Source organism: Vicia villosa, linkage group LG4 (genome assembly GCF_029867415.1).
Source record: "Vicia villosa cultivar HV-30 ecotype Madison, WI linkage group LG4, Vvil1.0, whole genome shotgun sequence".
Lineage (NCBI taxonomy): Eukaryota > Viridiplantae > Streptophyta > Magnoliopsida > Fabales > Fabaceae > Vicia > Vicia villosa.
Genome location: NC_081183.1, coordinates 174,846,916 through 174,867,973, shown reverse-complemented (window position 1 = coordinate 174,867,973; position 21,058 = coordinate 174,846,916). Strand labels below are relative to the sequence as shown.

General features: G+C 34.5%; 2 protein-coding genes and 1 long non-coding RNA gene across 3 annotated transcripts; 2 read left to right on the top strand and 1 right to left on the bottom strand.

The window, feature by feature from the left end:
• Nucleotides 1-383: 383 nt before the first annotated feature.
• On the bottom strand, nucleotides 384-7,761 carry LOC131596041 (uncharacterized). Its single transcript, XM_058868597.1, has 7 exons — nucleotides 7,516-7,761; nucleotides 7,336-7,445; nucleotides 6,736-6,797; nucleotides 5,423-5,638; nucleotides 4,349-4,439; nucleotides 2,503-4,132; nucleotides 384-698 (listed from the first exon to the last, which is right to left on the bottom strand). Exons 6-7 carry the CDS (start codon nucleotides 4,092-4,094, stop codon nucleotides 518-520), a joined length of 1,773 nt encoding a protein of 590 aa, XP_058724580.1. The 5' UTR covers nucleotides 4,095-4,132; nucleotides 4,349-4,439; nucleotides 5,423-5,638; nucleotides 6,736-6,797; nucleotides 7,336-7,445; nucleotides 7,516-7,761; the 3' UTR covers nucleotides 384-517.
• A 1,626-nt stretch (nucleotides 7,762-9,387) lies between these two features.
• On the top strand, nucleotides 9,388-11,774 carry LOC131598357 (uncharacterized). Its single transcript, XM_058870969.1, has 3 exons — nucleotides 9,388-10,320; nucleotides 10,468-11,469; nucleotides 11,574-11,774. The coding sequence occupies exons 1-3, from the start codon at nucleotides 9,388-9,390 to the stop codon at nucleotides 11,772-11,774; spliced, it is 2,136 nt and encodes a 711-aa protein (XP_058726952.1).
• A 5,217-nt stretch (nucleotides 11,775-16,991) lies between these two features.
• LOC131600358 (uncharacterized) lies at nucleotides 16,992-19,672 on the top strand. Its single transcript, XR_009283119.1, has 3 exons — nucleotides 16,992-17,426; nucleotides 17,626-18,922; nucleotides 19,056-19,672. It is a non-coding gene; the product is annotated as an uncharacterized LOC131600358 (long non-coding RNA).
• The last annotated feature ends 1,386 nt before the right edge of the window (nucleotides 19,673-21,058 follow it).

Sequence of the window (21,058 nt, the reverse complement as noted above, 5' to 3'; positions counted from 1 at the left end):
TAGTGGTTCGGTTGTACTAGTTTTCCGTCCAATTTATACAATCTATATTAAATAACTTTTCAATTTATCCTCGTGTTTTTTATATATGCCACATGTTTGGGGGTAAAGATCGAACAAGCATCTATTGTCCAACAATTGTCCAATAGTCTAGATCATATAAATTGACAAAATAGAGCTAATTTTACAACTCAACCACTACAAATCATTCCAACTATTGAGCCTTTGTCTTATAAGATGGATTGAAATGACTCTCTTATATATTTGCATCCCTTGTTTCTTAATGCCTCCCTATTATAGATACGGAATACAAAGGAATATAGAATAGAGAGCCATTAAGAAACAAAAACATAAGAGAACTATTAGTTTGCCAGTGGACCAATTAATTTCAAAATACACATGCATATATCAAGCAAAATGTGTTCATGATTACATTTCTATCATGCTAATGCTTGCTAAAACTGATAAACACATGATTCCATTTCTCAACATTTTGATTAGAAACCTGTTGATGTGAGAGTTAAGGGAAAAGTGGATCCTCTTTGTTCTTGAAAATCTCATATAGTTGTTTTGAGTAGCGAAGAGCAAGTGATCTGCAATCTTCAACTCCTTCTGGATCGAAATTTTCCAACTCCTCCACGGTCTTCTTTATGTCGTCATAAGGACTGCCGTCAGTCAGGAAATCAGCCAAATAACTGCCTCTGCAAAATTTGAATTTCAATAAGAGATGGTTTTAAATCGCTTTCGGTAACTGTAATTGCATCTGCAATATAGTTGATTTTGAAGTCTTTGTAACTAAAATGACATCACAACTTCAACATAAACTGAACCCCTAACACCAACAAGCCAACATCACAGTTGAAGTTAACACTTTAGTCAGCATATAGTTCATGCAGCATTCAACAAACCCGAATAAATAAATAAAAACCTATAATCCAAAAGTTTCCATACGACTATGTCTAAAATAATTATAAAAATCAGAAAGATACTTATAATAGTAAAGAGAGAATGCAAGATAATGTCATTAGGAAAATGATAATTCAATTAAGCATATTGTTTGTGTGTTTGCAATGCTTATGCAGTTAAAATAGACTGATAGCCCTCTAAAATATGTGCATTTTGAGATCCATATGGTTGGATATATCGTGCTGAGAGGTGTTTTATTTTGAGATTAATCAAATTCCAGATGAAGAGAAAGTACTAGCTGCGTTAATTTGTTTTGAGGGAAGGGCTCTCAATTGGTTTCAATGGTGGGAGGCTCGAACTGAGCGAATTTTTTGGATTTCTTTGCGTCATGCATTTTTCGCTCGTTTCCAGGATGCCACTTCAGAAAAGCTTTATGAGGTGTTGATGAGTTTGAGATCATGTGCTGCAGGTGATGGTGGATGGGAAGAAGGTTGAGATTAGAGGGTATCCCTGAAGTCCATGATGAAGGATCTGAATAGAGGCAGTGAGGGGTACTATGTGGAATTGGGAATGTTAACTATGTATTCCCAAGAGATTCAAGGTGATGTTGAGGGATTAGAAGAGTTATTGTAGGAGTACAATGATTTATTTCAAGAAAAGGAGTTACCAGTTACCACCTCAAAGAAGGTGTGATCATGCCATTATCCTCAAGGAGGGCGCCCCGATTCCTAAGATGCGTCCTTATCGGTATCCCTATCAGCAGAAGGTCATTGAGGTTTTCGTGAAGGATATGCTAGCTGCTGGACTAATCCAACCAAGTGTAAGTCCTTATGCTAGTCCATTGATCTAAGTTAAAAAGAAAGATGAAAGTTGGAGGTTTTTTACCGATTATAGGGCCTTAAAGGAGCAGTTGAGCAGAGCGCACAATAGCATAAAAGAGTAGGCGGATAAGAGAGGAGAGAGGTGACAGTTGGGGGATAAGGTTTACTTGAAGGCACAACCTTATAGATTCAATTCCTAAACTAGTTAACCCAATGAGAAGCTGAGTCCATGATTCTAAAATACACCTGGTGTTCCATGTATCTCAGCTGAAGAAAGCAGTAGGGACCGGTGTTGCAGTGCAACTGCAGCCATTACCATGTTGTTTGAATGCAGAAGAGAGAGCAATTATCAACTCAGTAGGGGATATTCTCACTGTAAGACTATCAATCAGTGAGCATTTTTCTATAATTGTAAAGAGAGTCTTCTCCATCCATTGTACGGTATTTCCTTCAATTAAAATACAGTTTCAATGTGATTTACGACCATTCATACTAGATATTTCATCGTAATTCTTGAATTGTTGATCCTAGTCCTATTAAAGACTCTTAAGATCTTCAACTGACCCTTCCCCTAGTTCTTTTATAACATGGAACTACAATTATTACAATACTAATTAAACTAAATTTTGTGCAAAAACTTGAATATGAAAAAGATTTTAGGACATTTTATAGTCTTACTTACACATACCACATGCCAAACAAAAACACAAAGACCAAGACTCATATAGCATAAACACAACAGAAGCATGAATCTTATAGTTGTATATTTTCTACCAACCTGTCAGCATCATGAAAGTTAAATCCACGACCGTTGCGGTGCACTGTTCCCTTTATCACCTGTTCATCATCAGTTTGCTGTCGATAAAGAGTGCAGACAGCCTTCATACATAACACCGGATCCTTTCCAAGTTCTGCAAGCATGTCAGCCTCGAATTCCCATTTAATTTCGTGCTTTTTTTTCCTCTGAATTTTGGATAATATCTTACCAAAGTTCATGTCCTCATCAGATGCATCACGTGAATCGGAATCCTTGCTACAATCTGGTAAATCTTGTGAGTTATCCGAATCAGAGTAAACATCACCATTACATCCATCTTGTGATTTGCTAGAGGTTACTTCACAATTAGATGCATCAAAATCAGATTCATCAACAATAAAACCATTCAAGTTTCCTCCCTCACTCAGTGATAAGTCCTCTATTGATTCATCATCATCATCATCATGAGCATCACCATTTGTTGGAATACTCGAAGATGGTTTAGCATCACGACTTTTGATTAAACATTTTCTTAGACGCTTTGAACCGCACCTACTCGCTTTTTCCATCCTCATAACTTGACTAATTGGCATATCATCATCATCATCATCACCACCATCATTAGCATCATCATCACCATTATCAACAATATTTGTTAACTCGTCAACACTTATTTCCTTAACATTTTTCCTCAGAAGTTTACCAATTGGCTGATCATCGTCGGTATCATCATTTTCAGACTCACTTATAACCACATTACGGGTCTGTTTCGTTTTGCGAGTTACAACACACGAGAAATCTTCACCTTTATCAGAATTTTCCTCGCTGAATTGGTCATTATTGGAGTCAATATTCTTTCCCTTTTCTCCGCTACCTTTCCTATCAGATACATCTTCCGAATAAGAACCCTTGTTATTATCTTGTAATAAATCCTGTGAGCCACTCGAATTAGACTCCGAGTCACACTTAAGCTCATTTGGTGCCTTATTAGACATGTCTTCACAATCAGACACATCAAAATCATCATCAACAATAAAATCACTCAAATCACCTTCCTCACTATACAACAAATCCTCTTCTAATGTGTCATCATCATCAATTGTTGGAATTCTTTGTTGATATTTCACCTTATGACCTCTATCAAAAGATGTTTCATCATCCTGATTTTTGCTTGCGATTTTTCTTAATCTCTTTAGACCGTGTTGCCTTGGCATTCGAATGTCATTGACCTTATCAACCTCTAAATTAGCAGTGGTTAGAGAGTTGTTGATATCATCATCATCATCATCATCATCATCATCATCATCATCATCATCATCATCATCATCATCATGACTTTCAGACTCGCTCATAACGACATTACAAGTCCGTTTCTTCTTGGCACTAGCATCAAATAAGATATCTTCACAAAAATCCAAAGTTTCATTGTTTTGTGCAGGATTGTGGTCCAAGTCCTTTTCTTTCTCTCCTGCAAAACATGTCGCAAGAGAAATGTTTCCACTACCTTGTCTATCTGTGTTCGAAATATCGAATTCATCGTCACTAATATCAATGATATCAACTACATTTACAGAACTAGGTTTTGCAGCACTGTGTGTAGTAGATTCTACCATATTTTTGCAGCGATCTTCTTTAGTTATAACTTCGTTACCTGGTTTTATCATAGAATTCCAACCATTTTTATTAACTCAGATATTGCATTCATGTAAAACAGTTGACTAAGAAACTCAAGAGTTATTTACCAGAAACGTATATAAATGATAAAATAATATAAACCCTAAAACTTAAGTAAAAGAAGGTTGAACAATGCAGTACAAAATAATATGAAGTAGAGAGAAAAAAAAGGAAGAAGAAGTTGTAGGCATACCCTATAATGCAAGGTCATCTGAACTTGTGTATAGCGTAAGTATATCCCAGACTGAAGAAATAATTTATGAAACCAAAAAGATAACAGAACCCTACAAGTAGGAAGTGATGAAAGGAAGATGAGTAGAAAAAATATAGTATTATATGTTATAAGATGAGTATCGGAGAAGTTATCATCAGTTTGAAATATATTACCCGTTATGTAATTAGGGGTAGGATAGTACGGTTATGACAAACTTTTTTTTTTAATAAGCAAAGGATGTATTAATAAAGATGGTGCAAAACCCATTACAACCATAACAGAACCAAAAGACAATAGAAAGAAAACAGCCCCCACCTAAAACAATACAGCAGTCCGGAAAACAGAAGAAAAAAAAAAACAGACCCCTTCTAACCGAAACAACAGCCCGGAAAAGTGTTCCAATCCGACCAAACACAATCGGGTAAACCCCTCTTTCCAAAGACCAACCATTCCACTACAAAAAAAACTGCAATTAGCCAGGTGAAATTCACCTCGCAAAAGCAAAAATCACCCTGCAATGCAATAATTGCGGGGTTGAACAAATACCCCGCAAAAACGTTAGTCGCAAATATTTCCAAGGGGATTAGCATCCCGCAACATTGCCAGGTGGTTTTCACCCCGCAACGTTGCCAGGTACAAAACACCCCGCAAACACGCTTTCCAAGACTTGCAGACAACTTTGTTCAACGTGACAGATTCGTTCAGAGCAGGTAGCTCAGGTGAGTCAGGGGATACGTGAGGTGAGTTGCGGGGTGAATTTCACCTAGCAATATTTAAATATTCAAATACTTGCAGGGTGAAATGCACCTGGCAAATATTTTAAGATACCAGGTTTAATGCACAACGCAAATTGTAACTTAAATAATAAAAAAATATATATTTATATTATTCTAAATATTAAAATTAATATTTAGAATAATATAAATATAATAAATAATTTAAATTCAAAAAAAAATTAAAATGCAAATTTATAATTAATTCCAAATATTTAAATTCATACTTAATATAAATAAATTCATACTTGTAAATTTATAATAAATCCAAAATATTTACATTTAAAATAATATTCACTCAAGGATCTGAGACGTTTGTGTTATTTTCGTTTTCTTTATCATTCTCGTCTACCACTCCTTGGTTATCAACCGTTCCCTTACTTGCTTTCAACCACAAATATTGATCAATAGCTAGATCAAGAGGATATCGTCCCCGTCGACCACCTAACTCAGGATGTTTAGCTAAAAGCTCCACTTTCAACTGTTGGTACTCCACCTACACATACGTAAATAAATTAAATTAAATAAAAAAATAGTAATAGAAAATAACATTTGGCGCAACACTTGCATTATCTTTCACAAAGACCTGTTCTAAATAAAAATCACAAGGAAAGAGCTCTATTTTACCAATGGAAGAGAAAAGCTTACATTAGTCTTGATAACTACAATCACAATAGTTAGCTATACTCACTTGATAATAAGAACAAAATGACACCATATCATATCCCTGGCCATGAAATTGTGTAACCATTTTACAACTTAAAGCATCTACTTGCTGACAAAACATATGGACACAACTTAAAGCATCTACTTGCTGACAAAACATATGGACACATTTAACATCACTTACAGTCCAACTATGGTACAAAAATGATAGTGACAACATATTTGTTATGGTACATAGAAATGAGGTAGAAACAATGGGCATGAGACATAAATTAATGTGAAATTCAGTCCAAACACAAAAAAGAATGTAAACTTGCTGTCATTGAGATGATTGGCCGCACTCTATGTTGTCTATACTTTGCTACACCATAAGAAATAAAATATGGAATGTATGCAGCTCATAAAATGAATATGGTGCATAATAATTCACATGTGCATGTATTTTAGTAGTTTCAACGAAAAGGCAGAATGATATGATGACAGGTTACTATAATTTGAATGCATCATTTTCTTTTAAACTCTTGAACATGTTCACATTATGCTAATGAAGTAATGAGCATTGGATGTTTGTTGCAAATTAAAAGAGTATAACTATTGAAGTTAGGACAAAAGAACATTTGATTTTGATTCAGTTATACTGAATGGGGTGGTTAACTCCTTACATAGTTTATGACCTTAAAACTCTTTCAATCCACTAAAAGTATAATACACATTAGTCAACCACAAACTGAAACTTGACATAGTAAACAACTAATATATATACAACAACATTACCAGTCTAAAACCATAATCAAATGTTTGCAATGTCAAGTGCTTCATGAAATTCAATCACAATGGTAATGTAGAATGAACATGAAAATTGCAATGATGGTAGTTACTAATAAATTGCAGAAAAATGGATATATCAACTTGCAGTATGTTACATACTTGAGAAGCAATTCCTGACAATTTCTCAGCTGCTGTTGTAGCTTCTGGATATTTTCTGTTGCCTATAAACAAAAAATTGAAAAATTAGTAATTGAAAAATTAAGAAATGCTAATGATACAATTGGAAGAATGAGTTGAGTGGGAATGAATTGATGTTCAATCTTAAATCAAAATATCTTATGCGTAATCAATCTGCGTCTCCCTATTTTCCTTAAGAATACTTCTAGAAATCAGTATCCATTTCTGGCCTCCAAAGAAGTATATTCAGACTTAAAAGATGCTAGTGTAAAAAAAGATTTTGAAGAAACTGGTAGTATCTCATAATCCACACATTGAAAGAACCAAATTCAGCACATAAATTAACCGTAAATGACAGTTTGAGTCTCTTTCCAAAACAGAATGTTTAGTAACTTAACGATTTTAAGTCAAGCATTTCATCAAACACATGGAGCACAACAACTAGATACATTTACACAAACCTCTTATTTCATCTCACATACACCTATATCTAACATCAAATTCCATAAGAAATTTGTTTCAAAATCCAATAACGGTTTGAAATTTACAGAACAGGAACAACAACGAAAGTATAAAACTTACCGAACGAGATTGTAGAATTATAAGGCCGGTGGCAAGTGAATGATGAAAATCCCCAGTCTACAGTGTGTCCTCTATAAACAAAAAATTGAACCCTCTTGCCGATTTTTCACCTAGGACCAAATTGAATCCAACAAATATCTTGAAAGAACTACAAAATAAATTAGAGTAAATTAAGTGTACCAAATTGAGAAGTTGTCGTTGTTGTTGTTAAGCAAAGGCTGTTTTGAACTGAAGACGATGAACTGAAGACATTGATTTTTAGGAAAAAGAGAGAGAGACTGAGATTTGCGAGGTGAAGACGATGGTGAGTAATGAAGACGATGGTGGTGTTGGGGTGAAGACTATGAGTTTTAGGGTTTTTTGGGTGAGTACTGAATGTGGGAAATGAAAATGAAAAGGTATTATTGAAGAAATTTTGCGAGGTGCGAAACACCCGGTAAATATTTTTTATGTTGAGACTTGCGGGGTGTTTTTCACTTTGTAACTTTTGTGTCAGTAAAATCACCAAACAGTCACCTGCCACCCTGACTTTTCAGTAAATGTAATATTTGATTTTTCAATAATTTTTTTAAAACATTGTTGCGAGGTGATTAACACCCTGCAACGTTGTTTCCCATAATTTCTAACTCCCCTCCCTCCGTTGCGAGATGGAAAAAAAATTAATATATGATTTTTAAAAAAAAATGGGTTGAGAGGTGGTTTGCACCCCGCAACTGCAATAATTTGCGAGGTGGATGTCACCTGGCAAATTCACCCAGCTAATCAGCACTTTTCTTGTAGTTTCCCAAGATAACAATTTGTGGGTGCAAGTTTAAAAGGTTGAGTTAAATTGTGGGGTTAAATAAGTTTTTGGTCCCTGTAAATATGACACTTTTCAGTTTTAGTCCTTACAAAATTTTTTTTCGAACTTTGGTCCCTGTAAGATTTTCCGTCCCCATTAAGAGTCCCTCCCGTTAGATTCCACTAACGGAGGGTGACGTGTAACGCATACGTGGATTTTATTTCTTTCTGATTCGCCAGCGTGGAAATGATAAAGGTAAACTCACTTAAACAAAAACTCACCCACAGATTAACCATTTCGTTTTCACTCAAGCTCTCCTCTTTTCAACTGCAAACCCTAGATAAATCTTCTCTCTTCCAACATCGTGGTCCCAACATCCCAGACAAGAAGCATCTTTGTGGTCCTAAAACGAAGCACCTTGTGGTCCCAAAACGAAGCCTAGTGGAGCTGATTCGTTCGTTCGACTTTGCGTGGACCAGGTATGTGAATGGTTCATCTTTCTTCGACATTTTGCTATTTTCTAATGATAGTGGTTGTTAAACAAACATTAACTACTATAGGACAAGGATTTTGACTATTATGTCGTATCTGTTGAGTACAGCATATGTACTTTATCTGTCGTTTTTTGTTGCCCTAATTAGAAATTGAATTAAGTATTGTGTTGCCCTAACAGGAAATGTCTAAGTTTAAAGTTATTTTCTACACAAGGGGCAAGTTTGTAAAAGACCCTGAAATGAAATATGATGGTGGGGAAATGTATGCTTTTAATGGTCAAGATAGTGACTATTGGTCTTTCTTTGAGGCCTGTGATTTAGTGAAGAGTATTGACCCTGAATTTGATTTTGAGATGGTTAAGATGTGGTGGAAACATGAAGCAGGATCGTTTGAAGCTGGTTTAAATCCATTCAGAGATGATGGAGATTCTGCTGAGTTGGCTGCTTATGCTATTGGTCATGGAACTGAAGTTGAGATATATTGTGAGCCAAAACCAGATGAAGGAGAGCTGACTTTTATGGACTCTGTTAGGCAAAAAGGGAAGGGTAAGTCTTGTGCATCAGAGAAGGAACCATTAGATGAATGCAGTGGAGATTCAAGTGATGAGAGTATCAAGGATGTACACTTTGATGACAGTGAGGAAGAAATGATGAATGGGTTTGAAGATGATTGAGGAATTAGTTGGTGTAGGTAAAACTAGTGAAATTAGGAGTCCACCTGTTACAAACAATGTTGTCCCTAATGAAACAGACAATAACATATTTATTACAGATGAGATGGGCAAGGCACATGTAATTGAGGAGGAATACATGACAGATGAATTGGACAGTGGAGCTGATGATGATAGTGGTGATGACAGACCATGTGTTATAAGGTTCAATGCAGAAGAATCTTTCACGAAAGATTTTGTTTTTAAAGTTGGAATGGAGTTTCGTTCACTTAGGCAGTTTAAAGATGCTATACTAGAGCACAATGTTCTTAATGGGAGGGAAGTTAAGTTTGAAAATAATGATGCCAATAGATGTAGGGTTGTATGTAAGGATAAGGAGAAGTGTGATTACACTGTGCTATGTAGTAGAGTCCTAACATCCACTACTTTTAGGATTAAAACCTTGTATTCTAAGCACAAGTGTGGAAGACAGTTCTTTAATAGATGTGCTAAAGCTGATTGGGTGGCTAAGGTCATTGTGGATGGGTTGAAGAACAACACAAAGATGAAGTTGAATGATGTGGTAGCAGATGTTAGTCTTAGATATGCAACAGAAATCCCAGGTTGTAGGGCATTCAAGGCAAGGCAGATTGCTAGACAGATTGTGGAAGGTGACTCTAGTAAGCAATTCAACCTCCTTTGGTCTTATGGTGTTGAGTTAAGAAGGGCATCCCCAGGGAATACATTCAAACTCAACACAACATGTTCTGGTGAAAGGTTAAATCCAAGATTTGAGAAGTGTTATATGTGTTTTGATGGGACTAAGATGGCATTAAAAAAAGCATGCAAACCTTTCATTGGATTGGATGGATGTCACTTGAAGCACAAATATGGTGGAATTCTGCTCATTGCTGTAGGAAGAGATCCAAATGATCAGTACTTGCCAATTGCATTTGGAGTTGTAGAAAATGAATCAAAAGACACTTGGAGCTGGTTCATGAAGTTGTTGTTGGAAGATATTGGTGATGGAAGATGGTGTTTTATTTCTGACCAGCAAAAGGTACAATATTTATGTTGTTTACTTAAAATACAAAGTATTTATGTTGTACAATATTTACTTAAAAGTATTTGTATTTGTTTTAGGGTCTGACTAGTAAAAGTATTTGTATTAGGATCTGACTAGTAAAAGTATCTGTATTTGTTTTAGGGTCTGGTCAATGTGTTTGATGAGGAGTATCCTTCCTTTGAGCATAGATTCTATTTAAGGCATCTTTATGCTAACTTCAAAAAGAAGTTTGGTGGAGGGACATTGTTTAGGGATCTAATGATGGCTGCTGCTAAGGCAACTTATTATGAGGCACATGAGGCAAAGATGCTCATGATCAAGGAAGCAAGTGTGGATGCTTATGAGTGGCTGCAGGCAATCCCCAAACACAAGTGGTTTAAGCAGGCATTTTCTTTCTACTCAAAATGTGATGTTTTAATGAATAATCTTAGTGAATCATTTAATGCTACCATACTTTTGCAAAGAGACAAACCCATTATAACAATGTTTGAGTGGATCAGAAACTACTTGATGGGTAGGTTTGCAACACTTAGGGAAAAGGTGAATGCTTATAAGGGTTATGTAATGACCAAACCATTAAGGAGACTAGATAGAGAAATAGAGAAAAGTGCTAGTTGGACAGCAACATATGCTGGTAGGTTAACATTTCAGGTAACACATGTGCTTTTCACTGATAGCTTTGTAGTGGACCTAGAAAAACACACTTGTTCATGTAACTATTGGGAGTTGATTGGGATACCATGTAGGCATGCTGTAGCAGCCATTTATAAGAAAGTTGATGACCCAATTAAGTATGTACACAAATGTTATCTTAGGACCACTTATGAACACTGTTATAGTGAGGTGATAACACCTTTGAATGGGCAAAACAAGTGGCCTAAGACAACACATCCTATTATCATGCCACCATTGTTCAAACGTGGCCCAGGGAGGCCCAAAAAACTACGCAGGAGAGAACCTGATGAGGCAAATCAAACAAAGTGGCAAATAACAAATACAACCCACAGATGCAAGATATGCTTTGTACTAGGTCACAACAAGAGGACCTGCAAGAAAAATAAGCAGATAGTTGATGTATCTGCTGCAACAACATCACAACAGGCTCCAACACAAGAGGCTCCAACACAAGAGGCTCCTACACAGGCTAGTCAAACAAGCAAAAAAAGGGTATTGTAACTAACATAATTATTTCTTTTTCCTGCATTTTTAGAGATTGAGACTGACCTATGTCTTATGAATTTTATCAGGGGAGGCCTACAGGGTCTATCAACAAGAAAAAGAAAGATAAAGTGGAACCCAAGACAAAAAAATCTAGGGCAACTAAGACTGTTGATCCAGAAAGTGATGTAGCTGCAAATGCTGTTCCTGAAATAGATGGTGTTCCTGAAAATGCTGTGTCTGAAAATGATCCAGTTCCTGATTCTGTTCCTGAAAAGGATGATGTTTAAGCTGATATCCTTGTGCAAGATGATGTCCCTATTCAAGATGATGTTCAAGATGTTGTCCCTGTGCAAGATGATGTTCAAGATGCTCCCATTCCAACTGAAAATAATGATCATGACACACATGCACCCAATACTGACATCAATGATTCACAGGCTTCTTGATGATGATGAAATTCTAGACGTTCAACCATTGAATGTTGACACAACTCCTGTGAAAAGAACAGTCAGAACTTTTGTTGGTAAAGCTCCAAAGGTGGTCAAGAAACCTTCCAAAGCCACTGCTTCTTCTTCATCCAGGCCAACATGTTCAGAACCTGTAAGTCTTATTTGGACATTTCACACTTTTTTAAATGACTGACTCATATAGATTAACTGTATTTGTTAATTATTACTAGGTCAAAAAACCAAACCAGAAGCCTAAGCCCAAGAAGATTGTTGATATGGGTGTTCAAAAACGGCAGTGTGACAGACTTAGGACCATAAAAACAAAGAATATTGCTGGCCCTGGAAAGAAGCCTGGTGACCCTTTGGTCATTAATGAAGATGAAGCAACCTTAGACCAGTCCAAGGGTGGGAAGCAGTCAGAAGATTGGGAGGCCATTTGCAAAAGGATGACTCAGTAGGATGACTTAGTGATGCTATGCTGTTTAGTTTGAATGAACTCAGTAGGAAATGTTATGTTTGTAATGTTAGTGAGGCTAGTCCTCTAACTATTTTCATGTTACTGCAATCTATTTTGTGTTTTATGAACATATGTATCAAACCTAATGGTATGTCAATGGTTTTTTGTGCAAATTTTGGAGACCAATTATAAGTCATTAGTAAGTGACTTTATATGTCAAGTACTGATCAAATTTTATGGTCAAATATATGTGTTTTACAGGTCAGTTTAAAGATGAATTATATGTCACTTTAATGACACATTTTATAGTCAAATATATGTCAAATTTTATAGTCAAATATAGACAAAATATAGACAAATTATAGACAAATATATGTCAACTGGTGTAAACAAAAACAGATTATAATTGAATGAGAATAACTGATACAACACTGATACAACATTAATACATATTGGCCATAAAAAATCACTGATTCAAGTGATTCAACAAAACATTACATCCAACTCAGATTATTGGCCACAAAACAACAACAGATGATATAACTAATTCAACAATTAACAAACTCAGATTTCGTACCAACAACATTACATCCAAAATGAACATTCCAAACACTGATTCAACAATTACATTTCCATAGAAAATACAAATTGACCATTACAGACACAACAATACACCAAGTCTTCATCTTTCCATACACAACATCTGACTTTATCTTCACCTTCAATTTCTTGTTCTTCTTCTGTGAAATTTCGTACAACTCTCTCATAGTTTCAAGAGAAATTGATACCTCCTTCATCTTGCTCTCATGATCTGACATTTCGTGAACACCGGTTCGTTGAGCAATATCATCATCCCATATAAATAAGTTACAAGTTTCATCACCTTGCCAAAATGGACATCTCCAAAACAGGCGCCCTTTGTTAGGTCCATTCTTACAGTAATACGAAGTCATACGAGCATCACACGCACATCTTCTACCTGGACGTGTACTCACACTTGATGAAGATGTTGGCTTCGTTCTCCTTGACGAAGATGACATCGTGAGCTTGCGAGCGACGTATTCAATTGACCGACTAATTCAAACGAAGCAAGAGAAGGAAAGGCAAAGAAGGGGATAGTGAAATTTGAGAGTGTGGAGATGAAGAAGGAAGCTGCAGAAGAAATTAGGGTTAAAATTTTTTCACGATCCCCTTTTGTCTTAACACAATTGTCCTACGTGTCACCAATAAAAACAGCAGTAAAAAAAAATTCACACCTTTGGCATGACACGTCACCCTCCGTTAGTGGAATCTAACGGGAGGGACTCTTAATGGGGACGGAAAAACTTAGAGGGACCAAAGTTCGAAGAAAATTTTTGTAGGGACTAAACCTGAAAAGTGCCATATTTACAGGGACCTCATACATATTTAACCCTAAATTGTATTAAATTAGTAACGGTGGTATCAAACAAGAAATTTGGAAGATTTTTTTTCATACTTTTATCACTTTTATCATTGCTATTTTGTTTCTTTCTTTTACGTTATTTTACTTATTGTTTAACGTCTAAACAAATGTTTTTTGTAACTTACAAATTATTTAATTTTTGTTTTGTACGGTAAACATGACAATTATTTAATTGAGACAAGACTCATAATAATAATAATAATAATAATAATAATAATAATAATAATAATAATAATAATAATAATAATAAATTCAGCAATCACTAAAATTAGGGATTATTTTTCGATCCACGTAGAATTCAGAGATACATATTCGAACGCATTCTTTTTTACATAGTCTTCGGAGCAAATTGGTGAGTCACATTTATTTTGTCAAAATTTAGCCTAGAGATAGATCTTCGTCTGAATATTAGGATGAGTTCAAAGATGCATCTCCGTAGAAAATTTTAATATAAAATTCAGAGAATTAACGACGATGTGGTCTACCTTAAATACTTCATCGACTTAAAGGCGATTCACGAGTACAATTGGGGAACCACCTGTGTGGTCTACCTGTACTCGAAGTTGGGTGAAGGTTGTCTTTGAAAGACAAAGCAGTTGACAGGAAGTTGTACGCGACTTACGGTAATTTATTGGTACTAATATTTTCATAGCTATATTTTTACACTTGTTACTAATATTTTATCTGAACCATTTTCAAGGATGGGTCCTCTCTCACTTTCCTTGCATTTTCATATGGGAACATGTTCCTGACTACACTGAGGATTGACCACGTGACACCGCTTTTATCCTGTATAAAGGGAATCAGGCGATCGAGCCCTTCTCGGTGTATTTTGACTGCAATATAGCCGATGACATTGTCTTCTGCCATATGGAAGTCACTGCCAATCACGTCAGTTGGATGTCATTTCGTTATACTCCCGATGGATGTCTTAAGGGTCAAGTTTGATGTATGTGTATCTGTCCGAACGAGTGATGCGCTTATTTGGGTATTTGCAGGTTATTTCGAGACACCCTCATATTTTGCTCCTCCCATAGTCTGCCGCAGAGATCTTGAAGCCATACAATTGCAAACTGTCAGCTCCTGTACAACGGACTTATGTAGACGACTATATCACATGGCTCTATAAGGTGTCACGTCCTGTTATGACACTAGACGCTCTTGGAAGACCACCTAGATTGTCTAATTAGGAGATATGAATGCTAAGAACACCACATCAAGGGTGCATTGTCGGTCTGTCAGTGTATTGTGGATATGGCGAGATCGGGCACAAATGTTGGACTTTTTGAGGAATGCAGTCTCTAATTGGCCCTCGTAGAAGACATTATTGCCCATGCACGAAATGCCTTGCAGTACATGTGGAGGAGAAGCTAGGTAGTTAGACATACCCAATAGTTTAAGTTTATTTGTATTATTTTTTGTCTTTTCGCAACAAATTATGTATGGCATGTACATTTTGTATTTAGTTTAATTAATGTAATGAATTTTTTTAATGCGTAGTTTTCTTAAATCAATTAATGTATGTGTTTTTTAATTTATGGTCTAAAATGACCTAAAATATAAGTTAGCCTAAAAAATGTCAAAGTTAGGACAATGTTGCCGCCTATAAAGCATTCAGGGGGTTTTATGGAGATGCATCTCTTGATACACCTCATAATATATACGGGGATGCATCTCCGTACTATATCATGGCAAAATGAGGTGTGTGGTTGAATTATGATGTTTGGTTTGATTTTAGGTGTGTCTGGAGATACATCTACGAATACAATAAGGATATTTTCGAGTTTTCGTAAGTGTGGGGGCGTACTTTATGTGGTGGGATGAGTATTCCTCTAAAGCTATCTAATGTCTCATGTGCAAATTCTAACTTACCATCACCTAGATTGAAACACAATACTCACGATTGTGTGTGTGAATTATTAATAGTTATATTACCACCTTTTTATAGGACCGATCCAATCAATCCAGAGACTCTGTTTGAATTTTAAAATGGACTTAAATAAATAAAAAATACAATTTTGATAAGGGCATTACTTTATCCACCACATAGGGGGTGATAATTGACCACCGTAAAAAGTCACAAAATCCCCTAGATTCCAGAGATGTATCTCCAAACGCACCCAAATTACACACCAAACTCTTTAGTGAATGAGTCACCCCATTTTTCTCAAAAATATTTTTAGAGATGCATCTCCGTAATAACCATTTTAAAACTCGGCGTTTTACGCTAAATGCGTTTCAAGAAGATATGTCTAACATATTTTAATTCATATACCTCGCGCCAGAACCTTCCTCCTTCATTCTTCATTTTCTACACTTTTAAAAACACTTCAAATAGCTAGTGAACAAGAAGAACTATGCCATTTTCAAGCTTCAATACTACTTCTATCTCATTGCAATCAATCCTAGTGCATTCTATTCACTCCATTTAAACTTTCGCACAACAACTCTCAATCAATAAGTTTCTCATTTCCTTTCTATTTGTGATGCTTGTATTAGGTAAAATAAAATTTCAAATGCATTAGTTTATAGTTACATTCAAAATAGATGGTTTGTATAGGTATGCATACACATTTGTTGGTATTTGTTCGTGTTTAGGGGTTTTTCCTACATTTTCCTGCACATTTTTACAAATGTATCTTTGAATTTGACCTTTCCAATTTTACGGGGATGCATTTTCAATTTTTTTTGAATTTTGCTTTCCTCATTTACCAAGATGAATCTCCAAATTTTACTTGCCTTAATTAGTGGATTAAATAGTAACATTCATTAAATAAAAAATCAACTTGAAACTTGAAATAAATTATTTATTTAGGGGTTCAACTGATTAAGTTTAAATATAATCACCCGATCGAACTAGTCCAACCAAACCATTCTGAAGCCGCTGAAGCCGCCAGTGTCGGTTTATAGATCTGGTTATGTCAAAATATTTGATACATAGCTAGGCATTAAGAAACAAAAACATAGAGAGCTCTTATTTTAACCCAAAAAAGAAAAACAGACACCTTACGCAATGCATTCCATAGTCACTCCATACTGTATAAGCTACATATCTAATGACGATAATAAATATAATCAACAGTTTGTCACAGTAAAATTTATATAAACATGACTCCATTTCTAATGTGCTAATGTTTGCTAAAACTAACACAAACATGATTCCATTTCTCAACATCTACTATCTACTATCTACTAAAGGATGATGTTGTTGCCTTTGACACTACAAATTAACACTACAACTTTTATACTTTCCAATAACTATTTGACACTCGGCACCTTTCTCCATTCCAAATGAACTTACACGTTTTTGTTTTTACACTCTCTCTCTCTCACACATTTTGAATCAGTTTTCTCTCGTCTCTCTCTTTCTCTCCTTCCCTCTTCTCTCTTCTCTCCCCTCAAACCCTAAAAACATCTGAACAAAACCCTGAAATCTCTATAACTCTTTCTCTGTGTTACTTCATTACTTTTGCATTTGATGAGAAGACACTGTCACATAAACATGAAGGTGATAACTGCATACTTGCTCGCCGTTCTCGGAGGCAACAACACCCCTCCGCCAAAACCGTCAAGGACACCCTTGGTTCTGGTACGTGCCGCCGTCAATTGTTTTTGTTTTTTCAAGAATATTTTGTTAAATATGTTCATAATAATCATTCAATTCAATTTATTTTTAATGACTTTTGGAGTTCTGTAAATGAGTTTGTTTAGGTTTTTATGCAGCAAAACACAATCTTCAATTAGGGTTTCTTGATTTGAAGCTGAAAATGTGATTTTTTTATGTGCAGTTGGAGCAAAAAACCTAGACCGTGTGAAAGCTCTTAGAGTAAATGTTGGAACTGAACTTGATGCAGATCTTGGCCCGGTTATCAGCAAACATGTTATATGGTGAGATCTGGAAATCAAAATCAGATTTTGGATATGTGGTTTAAGTTGACATATTTTTGTTTTTCAGGTAACAATGATATCTAAATCAAAATTAGAACTTTTTCTATAAAAAATATCCATGGTTTGGCTGCAACTGGCCTGGTTTTATTGTTGGTTTAGGTATGTAGTTTGATGTTGATAGCCCACACTAGCTTTGCCAAGGTATATGGCTTCATTGTTTCCTTATCTTATTTTTCTACTTGTCTGTTTTCCACTATTTATAAAAATTTGACTTTTTTGTTTTGGCTGGAAGAATAAATGATGCTAAAATAGTTATACACTTTTTTGTTGATTTACTCTAACAATACTCATGTGTAATTGTAAGTGATGATAAAACTCATGCTACTGTTTTGCCAATCTTTAAAAACTTAGTCTCTTACCAATCTTCAACAACTTGATCTTTGGACAATTTTTGAGAATCCGCTCTTTTGCAAATCTTTAAAATGATTTTACAGAAGTTATCACATACTAACTTAGATATATTATCTTTGTGATCATGTTTTGTTTACCTCACTACCCATGTCATGTTTAAATGGTGTGGTTTCACTATAAATAAGTTGTTAATTTTATGTCACTTAAATCAAATTTAATTACAAATACCAACTTTTGTGTAAAAGCATTATAGGTTTTGTGATCATGGCAAGAAAACACATATAAACTTGACATAGATGGTTGATGCAAGGTTTGAATTGAAACAATTACTCTCTTAGAATCTATTACAGCTCTCTCCGTGGAACATGGTTTCGACATCCAGGCATGAATACAATTACCTTTTCTCAAATAATCTCACAAGTTGAAAGATACACTGGACTAACGATGGATATCTTTGTATAATTTTCTCCACATGGATTTAAAACATTTCAAAAAGTCATACATTTTTTAACTTGTACCCGACAATGTATAGTAGGAAGTGAAATAACTTGATTTTAAATAAACAATTACCTTTATGCATATTCATGGAAATGGTGTAAGAGCAAGATTGGTGGTTTCAACTACACTCTTGCGCAATGGATTACAAATCCAAGGGACTGTTTGGGAAGATAATGCTGAAGGTTAAGAGTGGTTCGCAGGAAGTAGCTCATTAGATGTTTTGTAGTTGGAGGTCTCCTTAATGGTGCAAGCAGTGTCGGACTGTTTGCAGCATTTACAAAGTTGGAGGTTTGTGCAAAATCATCAAATTGACAGTGTTCAATTGGATCTGGATCCGAATGCTGTATTTTTTTTATCATTCAGGTTTTGAAGCTCGTGCAAAATTTTGCAGAGCACTGATGTGTTTATATTTTTTTTCCAGATTTGCAGATCTTGCAGAGTTTGTCCAAGTCTCCCTTATGTGCAGAGTTTATCCGAAGATATTTTCGGTGCAAGTTCTTTTAGTCTAGGTGATTTTTACATTGCTCTGTCTGAAAGGATAGGCATTTTGCTGTCATGATGTGTTGAATTGATTACCAGTTAGAATTAAATGTATTTGACTTGGTAGTAATGAGATAGGTTGTTTAGTTGTTGTTTGTATTTGGTGGTGTGTTTGGGAGCTTGCTGTTGTATTTGGCATGGCTAATGAAATTTAATAAATTGGTGTCTTTGGCTTTTAAAAAGAAAAATCCAACTTATTACTTAAATTTCAAAATAAATATTCTGAATCAGGCTTTGTAGATTTTTCAAAGTTGGTAGCTTTTCGGGTCAATAAAAAATTAGAAAATTTAAAATGTTGCATCAGGAATAAGAGATAAATTTGAAAAACTTGACTCTTGTAATATTAATTTATGGTTTGCTAATCTTAAACTAGATATTCATTGTAATTCATTGAGAGCTAGGTAAAATTGTACCATGCTTTGAGATGGAGTCAAATTGACAAAGAAGATACTAATAATTAAAAATTAAAAATATATTTCATATGACTAAAAATAGTATAATTATTTGTTTTATGACCAAAATAATATTATTTGTTTTAATTTAATTATTAGCGCATATTTTTAAGATATTTGCATAGGTTTTTAACAACTCCAACTTTATCATTTGGAATTCAATTAGAATATTATTTTTTATTATTTTTTCACATATTATACTTTTTCGAATTGATAAGTATTTAAAATGATGATTGAATATATATTTAAAAATGTTGAGTTGTTTATGACAGTTTTAATATACTAATAATTTGATATGCATATACAAATTTTATCATTTTATTAGACTGTATTTTACGGGTCACAATTAACATAATACATATTTTATTTATTTTTTAAATGTTAAAATTATTTTTATTCTCTTTCTGTCTCATAGGTCAATTTGTTTCTTTGTATAATTAAGTAATTCATTTTAAATGTATTTGTATTTAAATAATTTTATACCATATCATGATAGTATAATGTATTTTTTAATTTTAATAACATTAAAAATGTATTTATCTCACGGGTCACTAACAAGTAAATATTTATTTTAGTTTAATTAATCATTATTTTAATTTAAGAAAAATTTTTATTTTTAAATATTAATTTTTTTCTCCATTTCGCAATTATATTTTCTTCTTCTTTGTGTATGATTATTTCAATATAATTAAATCTATATGATTACTGTTCATTTAAAAAAAAAATTATTTCAAATTTTACATTTGTATTTGCCATTATCTAAATATTATGACATTAAGACTCATTCATGTGTTATACATTAACAAATATTTTGTTGTTATTTTTTTTTATAATTATTATTTGAAAATTCTAAATTATATATATATTTTTTAGTTATTTACACAATATCATAGTTAAATTACCCGTGCGGGAGCACGGGTCTCTTACTAGTTTTGATTAGAAAGTAGAAACCTGTTGATGTGATAGTTAAGGGAAAAGTAGATTCTCTTTGTTCTTGAAAATTTCCTATGGTTGTTTTGAGTAGCGAATTGCAAGTGATCTGCAAATTTCAACTCCTTCCAGATCGAATTGTTCCAACTCATCCACAGTCTTCTTTATGTCATCATAAGGACTGCCATCAATCAGGAAATGAGCCAAATGATTACCTCGGTAAAATTTGAATTTCAGCAAGAAAATAGATGTCGAAATAATAAATGCTCAATCATCAATAATATTCTGCATATTTTGAGTTTTCAGTGGCCCAAGTTCAGAAATTAAATTAAGAAAAGGGTTAAAAACGTTTTTAATCTCTATAAATATGCGACCTTGCAATTTTAGTCCCTCTAAATTTTTTTTCCGATAAATGGTCCTCACAAACTTTTCGGTCCTCGATATTGGTCCCTCTCGTTAGTTTCCACTACCGGAGACTGACGTGGCACGCCACGTCGAATAC